Here is a 13,715-nt window from a genome sequence, read left to right on the forward strand (position 1 = left end):
CATTTCTATCTATGGCATGGATCTCCCTTCTAATATTCTGTCTGATTCCTTTTCTCTCCTGTCCTTGCTCTTAGCTAATGGATAGAATTTCTGAATATCGAAAATAAAATTCATTATCTTCCCCCATAAACTTATTTTATGTTTTTATGCCATTGATCTTCCCGGACATTCAAGATAGAAGTCATGAAATAGTAGCCAGTTTTCCCTCTTCTGTTCAACATTTTCAGCAGCTGCTCATTCTTCATTAATTTATAAACAAATCTTTTATACTTTTCTAGAGGCCTGGTGCACGAGATTTGTGTACTGGGGGTGAGGGTGTTCCCTCAGCCTGACCTGCGCCCTCTCACAGTCCAGGCCCTTTTGCTCCTGCATTGAGCGTCTGCCTCCCCCCCGGTGGTCAGTACATGTCAGAGCGACTGGTCGTTCCACCGTTCAGTCGATTTGCATATTACGCTTTTATTATATAGGAGGATTTCTTCTTTTGATTTCACCACTTCTACCTTAAAATTTTCCTTCTTGCTCCTCCTTTTATGTAACATTTTTATTGAGATGAATTTCACACCCCATAAAATTCACCCTTTTAAAATGACGATTCAGTAGTTTTTAGTTTATTCATAGAAACCATCATCACTACCTAATTTTAGAATGATTTCATAACCCACCAAAGAACCTTTGTACCCATTAACAGAAATTCCCCATTCTCTTTTGCCCCTACCCCCTGGCAGCCACTAAGGGCCTTGTATTGAATTTATAGATCAATTTTGGGAGCATTACCATTAAATCATCATGTCCAGGAAAGTGGGATGGCTGTACATTTATTTGGGTTGTTTTAAATTTCTTTCTACTATGTTGTATTGTTTTAAAAATATAAGTCTTATGCCTCTAAATTGGGAATTTTTAAAGCTATTATAAATGGAATTGTTTCTTAATTTCATCTCTGAATTGTTCTTTATGTTTAGAAATACAATTAAATTTTATACATTGATGTTGTGTCCGACACCTTGTTGAAGTTTTTTATTAGTTTTTTTTAGTTTCCTTAGGATTTTATATATACAAGGTCATGTCATATATAGAGGTAGTCTACCTTCTTTTTTTCCAATCTGGATACCTTTTTAATTTTTTCCTTGCCTTGTTCTCACAAGAACCTCTAGTATACGTTGAATACAAGTGACAAGAATTGATGTTTTTATCTTGTTCTTAATCTTAAGGAGAAGGCATTCATCTCTGACCATTAAATACAGTGTTAGCTATAGTTACTCATACATGCCCTTTATGAGGCTGAAGATATTTCCTTCCTTTTGTAGTTCTTATTGAGTGTTTTTATCATGAAAGGTGTTGGATTTTGTTAAATGGTTTTCCGTCTCTACTGAGATGACCATGTTGTTTTTCCCCATATTCCGTGTATTATGTGTTCTGCATGTACCAGTGTATTTTCCATTAGATATTTTTGTTGAGAAATTGTGGTGCCAGTATTTTGAATGCATGTGTTTACCTATTTATTGTGTGAATCTTACTCAATTTTGAAGTGACTAAATCCTTCTTGAAACTAGCCATTTGTACTGATATAAAACCAAAACATTAAGGGGGAGATTGCAGAAAAATGACTTAAATATCTGAGTAAATTTGGAAGCACCTTTGCAAATTTCGTTCTCAAATTTGATTTGTGTGTGACATTTGCAGGGATGTTGTGGAGATGATAGTGGTCTCATGGAAGTAGAGGGAGCTCATCCATCACGGACGATGAGTATTAATGCTGCAGAGTTAAAACAGCTTCTACAAAGCAAAGAAGAAAGTCCAGAAAATTTGTTCCTTGAACTAGAGAAACTTGTTTTGGTAAAAAATAAAGATAAAAACAGAAATAAAATAAAAACAGTGCATTCTTTTCCATTTGACTAGCACAAGTTTTTCTAGTGACTTTTTAAAAATAGTGAATCCTGCCCTAGCCAGTTTTGCTTCTGGTTAGAATGTCAGAAGGGACATGGACAGAAGGGCCGCAGGTTCAATTCCCGTCAAGGGCATGTACCTCGGTTGCAGGCTTGATCCCCTGGTCGGGATGCGTGCAGGAAGCAATCATCGATGTGTCTCACATCGATGTTTCTCTCCCTCCTTTCTCCTCTTTCTAAAGATCAATGGAAAAAATATCCTTGGGTGAGGATTAATAACAACAAAAAACAGTGAATCCTCAGTTGGGTATTACAGCATTTGAAATAACTCTGAATTAATAATCTGGAGTGAAGTCCTTCATATTGTGAAGAATCTTGAGTATATGAAGGCAGTACTTTTTGAGTTGTTTATTGTTTGAGTTCAGGTGCCCCTGCTACCATTCTTTAGAAATAAAATAGTAAGTGTTTTGGTGTTTGTTTTATTTTAATATGTTTAATGTTAAGTTGATAATTCCCTGATGGTACTCCAAATTTTTTAAGTAATGAAATAATACAAACTTTTCTACTAAAAAGTTAATAGATTTGGGGCATAAATGTTCTAGTTTTACCTGCATCTTCTTATTTTGTTTTGTTTGTATTTAGGAACATTCAAAAGATGATGACAACCTGGATTCGTTGTTGGACAATGTAGTTGGACTTAAGCAGATGCTTGAGTCATCAGGTGATCCTTTACCTCTCGGTGACCAAGACGTAGAACCAGTACTTTCAGCTCCCGAATCTCTCCAGAATCTGTTTAACAATAGGTAAAACAAGCAATAGTTTGTGGTTGAGTAGATACAGTGTATTAATGGCTGGAGGTCTGTAAATGGCCGGCTTGCTATTTTTCTGTAACGGGGCAGATAGTAAAATTCTAGGCTTGCAGGCCACATTAAGCCTCTGTTACATACTCTTCTTTACGCACAAACCATTTCTAACTTGTAGGCTGTTCCAAAACAGGCCAGTAGAATGGGGATCATAGTTTACTTATCCCTGATATGCAGTGCCTCTTGATCTTTGGAGCACTGTACTTTCAGAGCATAATGACTATTCATTGTAATGGAATTATTCTCTGAATTTAGAAAAATTATGGACATTTTTTGTACACATTGGTACATTTTAATAAACTTGACTTTTTGTAAGTAAATTCAGCGCTGTTTCATTTTACTGAAAGGTCAAAATTTGTCACTACAAGATTAGTTTCCAAGTTATTGATTTTTAAGGATACTTAATTCTTAAATAACTTTTTAAATTAATTTTTTTAAATATATTTTATTGATTTTTTACAGAGAGGAAGGAGAGGGATAGAGAATTAGAAACATCGATGAGAGAGAAACATCGATCAGCTGCCTCCTGCACATCTCCTACTGGTGATGTGCCCGCAACCCAGGTACATGCCCTTGACCGGAATCGAACCTGGGACCTTTCAGTCCGCAGGCCGACGCTCTATCCACTGAGCCAAACCAGTTTCGGCTTAAATTAATTTTTTAAGTGCTAATTTCCAATACTTTTATAAGGTGACATTTTAAATTGTACTTTCCACAGATTTTATTTTAATTGGAAGATGTTAAAATTTTTATTTTGAATTTCTTTTTTTTTCTAAATTCTTTTTTTGTTCTAGGACTGCATATGTACTAGCTGATGTCATGGATGATCAATTGAAATCTATGTGGTTTACTCCATTTCAGGCTGAAGATATTGATGCGGACCTGGATTTGGTATAATTTTATTACTAAATATTTAGAAAAAAAAGTTGTTGTTTCTTTGTGTATTGTTAGCTCTAATTTAGCTGTTAAAGTTCATTTGGGGGCCAGTACTGCATACTTTTTATGTCAGTCACTCACTTAATAGTGTCCAAAACTCAGATTCTATGCTACTTGTTTCGCTTCTTTCTGGTTAGTGATCTGTATATGTGGGAATGAGACATTTTATTTTTATTTTTTTTAAATATATTCTTCTTGATTTCAGAGAGGAACGGAGAGGGAGAGAGGAGAGAAATATCAGTGATGAGAGAGAATCATTGATTGGTTGCCCCTTGTACACCCTCTACTGGGGATCAAGCCTGCAACCCAGACTTGTGCCCTTTACCTGAATGGAACCAGGGACCCTTCAGTCCCCAGGCCGACGCTCTACTACTATTCACTGAGCCACACCGGCTAGGGCAAGAATGAGACATTTTAGGGGAAAATCACATTTTTGCATAAGTACTCTTAAGTAATTTGTTTTCTTATATTTTTAGGAATATAAGAAAATTTTACCCCCAAATTAATAATCATTCCTGTATTTGTGTTTAAGGAGAGGAATGGTGTTATGTTATCTGCTCTTAATTTGAGGAAATATAAGAATGTATTCTAACTACATTATTAGAATAATGCAGTACTAATGCAAATCGACATCCTTAAATATAATGCTGAGTAGGAAATAGTATAGTTACATTAAGACTGAAAATTCGCCGAAACCGGTTTGGCTCAGTGGATAGAGCGTCAGCCTGCGGACTGAAGGGTCCCAGGTTCGATTCCGGTCAAGGGCATGTACCTGGGTTGCGGGCATATCCCCAGTAGGAGATGTGCAGGAGGCAGCTGATCGATGTTTCTCATCGATGTTTCTAACTCTCTATCTCTCTCCCTTCCTCTCTGTAAAAAAATCAATAAAATATATTAAAAAAAAAAAAAAAGACTGAAAATTCAGTGTAGTCTGTGCTTCTCAGATATATCAGGGAGGATGATTTCAGCTACATCTTATGGTACCATCTATACTAATAAAAGGGTAATATGCTAATTAGACCAGACATCTTCTGGACGTCCTTCCTGACAAAGCCGGGCCCCAGGCGAAGCTGCTGGTGGTCCTGGGTGAAGCTGCCTATGGTCCCAGGTGCCTGTGGCCGGCCCAGGCCAAGCCGCCGGGGGTCCTGGGGTTCTGGGTGTCTGCGGCTGGCCCAGGCCGAGCCGCCGGGGGTCCTGGGCGCCTGCGGCTGGCCAGAGGGAGGGAAGCCCAGGTCCTGGGTGTGGGGGCCGAGGCAGAGGGGTTAGGGCCGATCAGGCAGGCAGGCAGGCTAGTGGTTAGGAGCCAGCGGTCCCGGATTGTGAGAGGGTGCAGGTCGGGCTGAGGGGCCTCCCCCCCACCCCACCCCCCTGGCACAAATTTCGTGTACCAGGCCTCTAGTATATTAGTTTTTTTATCAAATAAATATATATATTTGATATTTTCTGTTCTAAAAAATGCTAATACTCATCATGTACAATAAAGTTTTTTAAATGATTCACATTTAAAGTGTATTTAATGTATTGAGGATTCTTTTTCCTTATTTAAAAGATCACATACAAACCAGTTTAAGTCTCATTAAACAATTAATTTCTTGCCCTGTGGTGTGGGTCGATGGTTGAATGTCGACCCATGAACCAGGAGGTTACTGTCTAATTCCATGTTGGGGCATATGCCCGGGTTGTGGGCTCATGCAATAGGCAGCCAATCAATGATTCTCATCATTGATGCTTCTATCTCTCCCTCTTCCTTCCTCTCTGAAATCAGAAAAACGTATTTATAAAAAAAGAATTTTTTTCCCATTGGAAATTGGTCATTGATTCTTTAGAAGAACTGTGCTGTCCAGCAGAACTTTATGTAGTGGCAGAAATGTTCCATATCCTGCCCAGTACAGTAGCCACCAGCCTTATGTGACTGGTGAGCCATGAGATGTTGCTAATGTGATTAACGAACTGTATTTTATTTTTATTTTAATTAATTTAAAATTAAATAGGTTTATGTGGTTAGTGCCTATTGGCATCACATAAAACATTTGTGTTACAAATTGTTCTTTTTGTAAACTTCACTTTGAATCACAACTGTGTTGCAGTGATGACTGTGACCTTACATGGTGTAGGGAAATTTTAAGTCTTTTAGGTTTGATAAATTTGAATAAAACCTAAGTAAACGTAATTTTCATTTCTCTGAAAGTAAACTTAGGTTGGAACCTCACTAAATGCGATCTGTTGCACAAAATCCTTTTATAGCAGATAGATTGACTATATATAAGGCTTGCAGAATATGTTATTTTCATATTCTTTTGGAAAAGTTCTGGGGATACTACATTGTTAATTTATATAGAGAAATCCTGAGTTTTTTGTCAGGCAGCATAGGTCTCAGATTAATAACACTTCTGTGAGGAGGAATGCCAAACCCATCCCCCCACCAAGAAAAACCCACAATTGAATTCCTAAGATTTTTTTTTTTTTTTAACTACCAGTGATGTTGCTTTTTGAAAAGATGAGGGAAAGAGGCAGGCCTATAATTAGTCATATAATTTATAGGAAGTAAGAATTTCCATAGTCAAGTGTTACATTAATAGTTACATTTAAGGTATATTTCATTTTATTTAATATTTATGACTGCAGGTAAAAGTGGACTTAATTGAACTCTCTGAAAAATGCTGTAGTGACTTTGACTTGCACTCAGAATTAGAGCGCTCATTTTTGTCAGAACCATCATCTCCAGGGAGAACCAAGACCACCAAAGGATTCAAACTTGGCAAGCACAAGCATGAGACCTTTATAACTTCAAGGTAACATTTATTCTACTGAAGATTCTGATTGTGGTCATACACGTTTATTTATTTTAATGTATTTTAAGCTAGACACATGGCTATTAAAGGATAGAGGAAGCCTTGGCTGGTGTGGCTCGTCTGGTTGGGGATTGTTTGTGCACCAGGAGGTTGCCGGTTCAATTCCTAGTCAAGGACACATGCCCGGGTTGCGGGCTTGATCCCCAGTAGGGGGTGTGCAGGAGGCAGCCAGTCAGTGTTGCACTCTCACATTGATGTTTCTCTCTCCCTTCCTCTTTCTCTAAAAATCAATAAACTATTTTTTTAAAAAGGATAAAGGAAGTTGCCATAATGCTTGAACCATGAATATTGTTTGGAAAATAAATTTTGGGGGGGAAATTTTTAAAAAAATAATAATTTGGCCAATACATACCCAGTACATTTGTTTATTATTCCACTTTATGAGAGTTTGGAAGGTTTGAACAAGAGTGAATTGGCTTATTTAAAATAATTGTTAGTCATACCAATAAAACGTGAGTGCTATTCTTAGCTAGTTTTATTGTATTCCATGGAAAGTACAGGTATATCTTGGGAGATAGGTTTGGTTCCAGACTACTACAATAAAGTAAATATCATAATAATGTGAGTTATATGAAATTTTTTGTTTCTTGGTGCATGTAAAGGTTATGTTTACCCTATACTATAGTCTATTAAGTGTGCAATATCATTGTGTCTAAAATCCAGTGTACATACCTTAATAAAAAATACTGGACTGCTAAACGATACTATCATATGAGCCTTCGGTGAGTCATTCTTTTTACTGATGTAGGATCTTGCCTTCAATTTGTAAAAAATGCAATATCTATGAAGTTCAGTAAAGTAAGGCACATTAACCAAGGTTTGCCTGTAATGGAAATATTTGCAAAGTAACCACAATTGGAATAAGAAATAATTGACATGTAGTTTTCATATTGCAAAGATTGATTTATATTTTCATTGGAAGTATATATATTTTTTAAATGTTTTCATGGTCTATTTTTGTTTTAATAGTGGAAAATCCGAGTACATTGAACCTGCCAAACGAGCTCATGTTGTGCCACCACCAAGAGGAAGGGGCAGGGGAGGATTTGGACAGGGTATACGACCCCATGATATTTTTCGTCAGAGAAAACAGAACACAAGCAGACCACCATCTATGCACGTGGATGACTTTGTTGCAGCTGAAAGTAAAGAAGTGGTCCCGCAAGATGGAATACCCCCACCAAAACGGCCACTCAAAGTATCACAGAAGATTTCTTCTCGTGGTGGATTTTCAGGCAATCGAGGAGGACGGGGAGCTTTTCACAGTCAAAATAGGTTTTTCACACCGCCTGCCTCAAAAGGTAACTACTTATATATGTTTTCTTTCTCTTTTTTTTGTTTTGTTTTGTTAATCCTCACCTGAGGATATTTTTTCCATAGATTTTTAGAGAGAGTGGAAGGGGGGACAGAGAGAGAGAGAGAGAGAGAGAGAGAGAGAGAGAGAGAGAGAGAGAGAGAAACATTGATGTGAGAGTCATACATTGATTGGTTGCTTTCTGCATGTGCCCCAACTGGGACTGGGGATCGAACCTGCAACTTAGGTACTTGCCCTTGACTGGAAATCAAACCTGTGACCTTTCAAGTCGCAGGCCAACACTAACCACTGATCACCACCAGCCAAGGTTGTATATATTTTCTAATGGTGGATTAGAACAGCGATTTTCTACCAGTGTGCTGCAAGTTTTTAAAACATGCACTACCTGACTATTTAGTTGGGGGCACTGACCTCTTCCCTTAGATTGTCAAATAAAAAAATGACAACAGCCAACACAATAGTCGTCAAGTGTGAATAAAGAAAATTATACCTATTTTTTGGTGTGCTGCAGAATTTTAGTAATTAGTTTGTGTGTGTCATGAGATGAAAAAGGTTGAAAATTGCTGGGCTAGAATAGTGGAATATTAGAATACTAAATAGAAATTATTGAGATGGTAGTGATTCAGATAAAGTATTTTTCGGTTACTAAAATTAAGCTGCCTCTTGACTTTGCAGTGGTACTATTTGCAGAGCATTTTATTGGATAGGGAAAAAATCTTATTTAAATTAACCTTTGCTTAATTTAAGCACTTTTAGTGAGTGATAAGTTTAATTAAGTCTGGGCTAATTATTTTCTTTTTTACATTAAGAATTATGTTTATCTTTTCTGAATAATATTTATACATTATTTTTGTAGCTGTACTTATCAACAATTTCCCGAAGATTTTTATGTATATTCACCATTGATTCTTTTGTGTACTTGATTCCTAATGTAATATTTAATGTTTTAAATTGTTTCAAGATTTTAGAAACTGAGTTTATTCATAGATATTATGCTTCACCGGTAGATTGAGGACATGTTTTTTTGCTACTGTGGAGGGTAGGAGTGGAAGAGAATAGAAGTTTACATTAATAGCAAACACAGAGCTGTGTTAGGGATGGTTATAAGCACTTGACATATAATACTCTCACATCAACCCCACGAGGTAGGTTTTGTTAATACAACCACTTTACAGAAGAGAAAACTGTCAGGACACATAAGTGTAAGTGGTGAAACCAGTATGTGAACCTGGCAGTCTGGCTCCAGAGCTTCTGCTCCTAACCACGTATGGTGCTGCCACTCTACAGTATATTTCATTTACAAAAATTTCAGGTTATCTTCCATTCCTTTGGAAGGTTAAGGAAAACCTGTCAGGTCTTTCTTAATCCGACTGAAGTTGTGAAAAAAGATTTTGATTGTGTTGCCTTTAGGAAACTACAGTCGTCGGGAGGGAACAAGAGGCTCCAGCTGGAGCGCTCAGAATACTCCTCGAGGAACTTACAATGAAAGTCGCGGAGGCCAGAGCAATTTTAATAGGGGCCCTCTTCCACCTTTACGACCACTTAGTTCCACAGGTAAACATTCTTCCTACTTGATATTGCTGAGGGAGGGAAGTGAATCCTCATTTTCAAATTGTTAAATGTCATGTACTCTGATTCTGGTAGAGAATATTTTAGAATGTAAATGTGTAATTCTAAAGTCAATTTAATTTTATATCTGAATGAGTGCCCAATGTACATTTTCTATAGAAATAATCAAAATTGTGGATTCTGAACTTTGTGTGTAGTCTGAGCAGTTTCATGGTGATGTGCGCTGTTTTTCTATTTTAATAATGAAAGCCAACCCTTAGGTACATTTTTGACCAAAGTATTTTAAGAACAGACATATCGTCATAAGGTGTCTTCTATTCTTAGTTACTGTATTATATTGTGTGTATAAGCATATAACCCTTAACAGCTTTATTTGAGATGTTGTACTCATATATGAAACAATTTACCTATTTAAAGAGGACAATTCACACTGGTCTTCAACAATCCAAACTTGTACGTGGATTTTAAAGGAGCAAAGAATAATTTCTGTTTTGGTTTGAGCTCAGTGTTACAGGTGAGTCTTCATCTAGTGGGAAAGGAAAGGGTGTTGCACCTAACACTGTGTTCTTTCTTTTATAGGCTACCGCCCAAGTCCTCGTGACCGGGCTTCAAGAGGCCGTGGGGGACTTGGACCTTCCTGGGCAAGTGCAAATAGCGGCAGTGGAGGCTCAAGAGGAAAGTTTGTCAGTGGAGGCAGTGGTAGAGGTCGTCATGTACGGTCCTTTACACGGTAGAAGTTATTTTGGGAACATCCTAAGTATATATGAACATTTCATGACAACAAAAAAAATAAAATAAGACATTGAAGGACCAACTTAACCTTTTAGCAGTTACCTGGAAACTCTGAAAAAATATTTTTATCTGAAGAAAGCAGATTTTGTTTGATACATAACACAAGATTTCAATAAAAATCCAAACTTTGTATGTATGTTTTTATATATTTTTTCTCCTTCTTATACAAGACTAGAAAATTTCTTAGGTAGAAAAATGAATGATGAAATTACTTTTGTCTTAGTGTATACCTTGCCTAGACCACAGATGTTCCCAATATTTCCTCAGCTCATGGTGCCCTTTAGCGTTTCAGTAATTTTTTTTTTTTGGCACATCTAGGACTAAAGAAATGCATAATACTTCCATTTATTAAGCAGTCAGGTCCAAACAACTTAATAAGAATTTATATCTTAAGCATTAGTAACTGTGGACACTGTACAGCTTCTCACCCCTTGGAATCAGCGTGGATCGACACTGCTACTAGCATTTCCAGTTCCACTATGCTTTTTGCACAGTACTTTTGATCACAACTGCTGAAAACCCAGTTTTTAAAAGATACACTGTCATGGGAAGAAATATAAAGCCACCTAATATTGAAAAGATAAACTACCTCACCCCAGTAGTTGGTGTTATGTCCAATAGATGTGTTCCCCTCAAAAATTTGAAACAAACCCTGACCCTTCTGCTAATTTACTAGGGTGCCCTGATACATAGTTTGGGGAACCTTTTTGACTGTAACAAAAGAAACACAACGTTCTTCTGTACATTAGAAATGTGTATGTACTTTGTGTTTCAGCTTTATACTTATACCTACATTTGCTATTTTATTACAGTTATCTAAAGCCTAAAATGAGGTGTGTCCTAATAGTTATTTTGGGAGTCCAAAATATCTAATAAAATGTGGACTTTATATACAGAAATAAAGTTTGTAACAGAAAATAGCCATATTTTCCCCAAGAGATAACACTGAGCCTATATAACTGACATAATAGAGACTTCTCGCCCAGGCGGTGTGGCTCAGTGGTTGAGTGTGGACCCATGAATCAAGAGGTCACCTGTTCAATTCCTAGTAGGGGCACACCCCCAAGTTGCAAGCGTGATCCCGGGAGGTGGGGGGGTGGGCAGTGAGGGGATGGAGGGTGTGCAGGAGGTGCAGGAGGCAGCTGCAGCCGGTGGATGTTTCTCATCAATGTTTCTTCTCTCTCCCTCTCTCAAATCAATAAAAAATAAATAAAAATAAAGACTTAAACAACAAAGTGTATGAGTCTCACTTCATTCCTTTATCATCATGTTTTGCTGAACTATTTGTGAATGAATACAATGTTTGTTAGAACGCCTTTAATAAAAGCTCAGCTCTAAAGACTGTGATGTTTAAGTGAAAAGTAAAGGAAATCTCATATCCCTAATGGCCTCAAAAAAACCAGGATAACTAAACCCCTTTCAATTCTCAAACCTAATAAGCTCATCTCTAAAGATAACATTCACATTGGATAGAATTCAAAGTTTGTCCCTAATACCTGACCAAATACATGTAATAATTGTTTCTTTTTTTTTTTTTTTAAATATATTTTATTGATTTTTTACAGAGAGGAAGGGAGAGAGAGATAGAGAGTTAGAAACATCGATGGGAGAGAAACATCGATCAGCCGCCTCCTGCACATCTCCTACTGGGGATGCGCCCGCACCCCAGGTACATGCCCTTGACCGGAATCGAACCTGGGACCTTTCAGTCCGCAGGCCGACGCTCTATCCACTGAGCCAAACCGGTTTCGGCAATAATTGTTTCTTAAGTAATTACATTTGTTAATAAAATATGGCTATATGTACATTTTTTTTAATGGAATGCTTCATAAATTTGTGTCATCCTTGTGTAGGGGCCATGCTAATCTCTGTATTGTTCCAATTTTAGTATATGTACCACCAAAGCAAGCACTATAGGTACATTTCTTGATTTGCTTTTTAGCTTTAAGTTGAATATAATCTTTGAGAAATATCAGAGTGTTGTATATGCTATTTGTTCGTGTAACACTCAGGAATTCACGCCAGCCAAAGTAATAAATTAGTACTGTAGAAGCAAATTATACCTACATTTGCTATTTTATTACAGTTATCTAAAGCCTAAAATGAGGTGTGTCCTAATAGTTATTTTGGGAATCCAAATATCTAATAAAATCTGGACTTTATATACAGAAATAAAGTTTATAACAGACACTAGGCATATCGATGCTGTTGTAGATGGCAAGATTTTATTTTTCTTATGGTCATATTCCATTTATGTGCATCATTAAAAATGTCCTGATTACCTAATAATCTTAGATAAATGGGAAGCTAAGGAATTCAGCATGTTGACTATCCCTTTCATGCATTATTACTCAGTCTTTATAACAGTCCAGCAAAGGAGGTATTATCCTAATTTTACAGATGTAGAAACCTAAGGAACTTGATTTAAAAGTGATAACAGGTTTTAAAACGATGTTGGCTAGCTTCTAATTTTTTTTAAAAGTAACTTGTTTTTCAATTACAGTTGCTGTGCAATATTGTATCAGTCCTAGGTGTATAACCCAGTGATTAGACATTTATATAACACAGGAAGGGATCACCCGATAAATCTTGTACCCATCTGACACCATACATAGTTACTACAATATTATTGACCTCCCCATGGCTATTCTGTAACCACCGATTTGTACTTCTTAATCCCTTCACTTCTTTCACTCATCCCTCCAACCCTCCTCCCGTCTGGCAACCATCACAATGTTTTCTGTATCTGAGTCTCAGTTCTGCTTGTTCAGATACTTTTTCATATTCCGCATATAAGTGAAATCATGGCATTGTCCTCTGACTCCACTCCGCACAACACACACTAGATATATCCATGCTGTTGTAGATGGCAAGATTTTATTTTTTCTTATGGTTGTCATATTCCATTTGTGTGCATCACTTCTTTATTCATCTACTGATGGACACTTAGGTTGCTTCCATATCTTGGCTATTGTAAACAATGCTGCAATGAATAGTTTTGGTTTATCATTTTGTGTGTGTATTTTTAAAAAAAATAAATACCCAGAAGCAGAATCCCTGGGTCCTTCTTTGTCTCCTGTTACAGCTTTTGTTTTAAAGTCTATTTTGTCTGGTATAAGTATTGCTATCCCTGCTTTTTAAATTATATTTCCATTTTCATAAAATATCTTTTTCCATCTCTTCCAGTCTGTGTCTTTTATTTCAAGTGGGTCTCTTGTACAAAGCATATGTAATGGTCTTGCTTTGTTATCCCTTCAGACATAGTATGTCTTTTCATTGGAAAACTTAACCATTTGCATTTAAAGTAATTGTTGATAAATATGTATTTATAGCCATTTTTATTCATGTTTTTTTAATTAAAAAATCCTCACTGGAGGATATGCTTATTGATTGGGGGGGGGGGGGGCGAAGGTATCCATTGGTTGCCTTCCATATGTGCCCCGACCCTTAACCTTTCTGTATATGGGACAATACTCCAACCAACTGAGCCACACCAGCCAGGGCT

General features: G+C 37.0%; 1 protein-coding gene and 1 non-coding gene across 4 annotated transcripts in view; one reads left to right on the plus strand and one right to left on the minus strand.

Moving 5' to 3' along the window:
* The window catches only part of VIRMA (vir like m6A methyltransferase associated), a 50,662-nt gene extending 40,320 nt beyond the window's left edge, over positions 1-10,342 (plus strand). For 2 of the 3 annotated variants that reach the window (XM_059672228.1, XM_059672229.1), the window contains 7 exons: positions 1,681-1,833; positions 2,526-2,686; positions 3,541-3,637; positions 6,308-6,474; positions 7,504-7,835; positions 9,260-9,403; positions 9,998-10,342. In XM_059672228.1, coding sequence (XP_059528211.1) covers positions 1,681-1,833; positions 2,526-2,686; positions 3,541-3,637; positions 6,308-6,474; positions 7,504-7,835; positions 9,260-9,403; positions 9,998-10,152 — 1,209 coding nt within the window. In that variant the 3' untranslated portion in view covers positions 10,153-10,342. The remainder of the gene's footprint in view (positions 1-1,680; positions 1,834-2,525; positions 2,687-3,540; positions 3,638-6,307; positions 6,475-7,503; positions 7,836-9,259; positions 9,404-9,997) is intronic. The other variant, XM_059672230.1, reaches the window with a different exon arrangement.
* Positions 10,343-12,020: 1,678 nt separating this feature from the next.
* LOC132220238 (U6 spliceosomal RNA) lies at positions 12,021-12,122 on the minus strand. Its single transcript, XR_009449740.1, has one exon. It is a non-coding gene; the product is annotated as a U6 spliceosomal RNA (small nuclear RNA).
* Between the last annotated feature and the right edge of the window lie 1,593 nt (positions 12,123-13,715).

Source organism: Myotis daubentonii, chromosome 17, assembly GCF_963259705.1.
Source record: "Myotis daubentonii chromosome 17, mMyoDau2.1, whole genome shotgun sequence".
In the NCBI taxonomy this organism is placed as follows: domain Eukaryota; kingdom Metazoa; phylum Chordata; class Mammalia; order Chiroptera; family Vespertilionidae; genus Myotis; species Myotis daubentonii.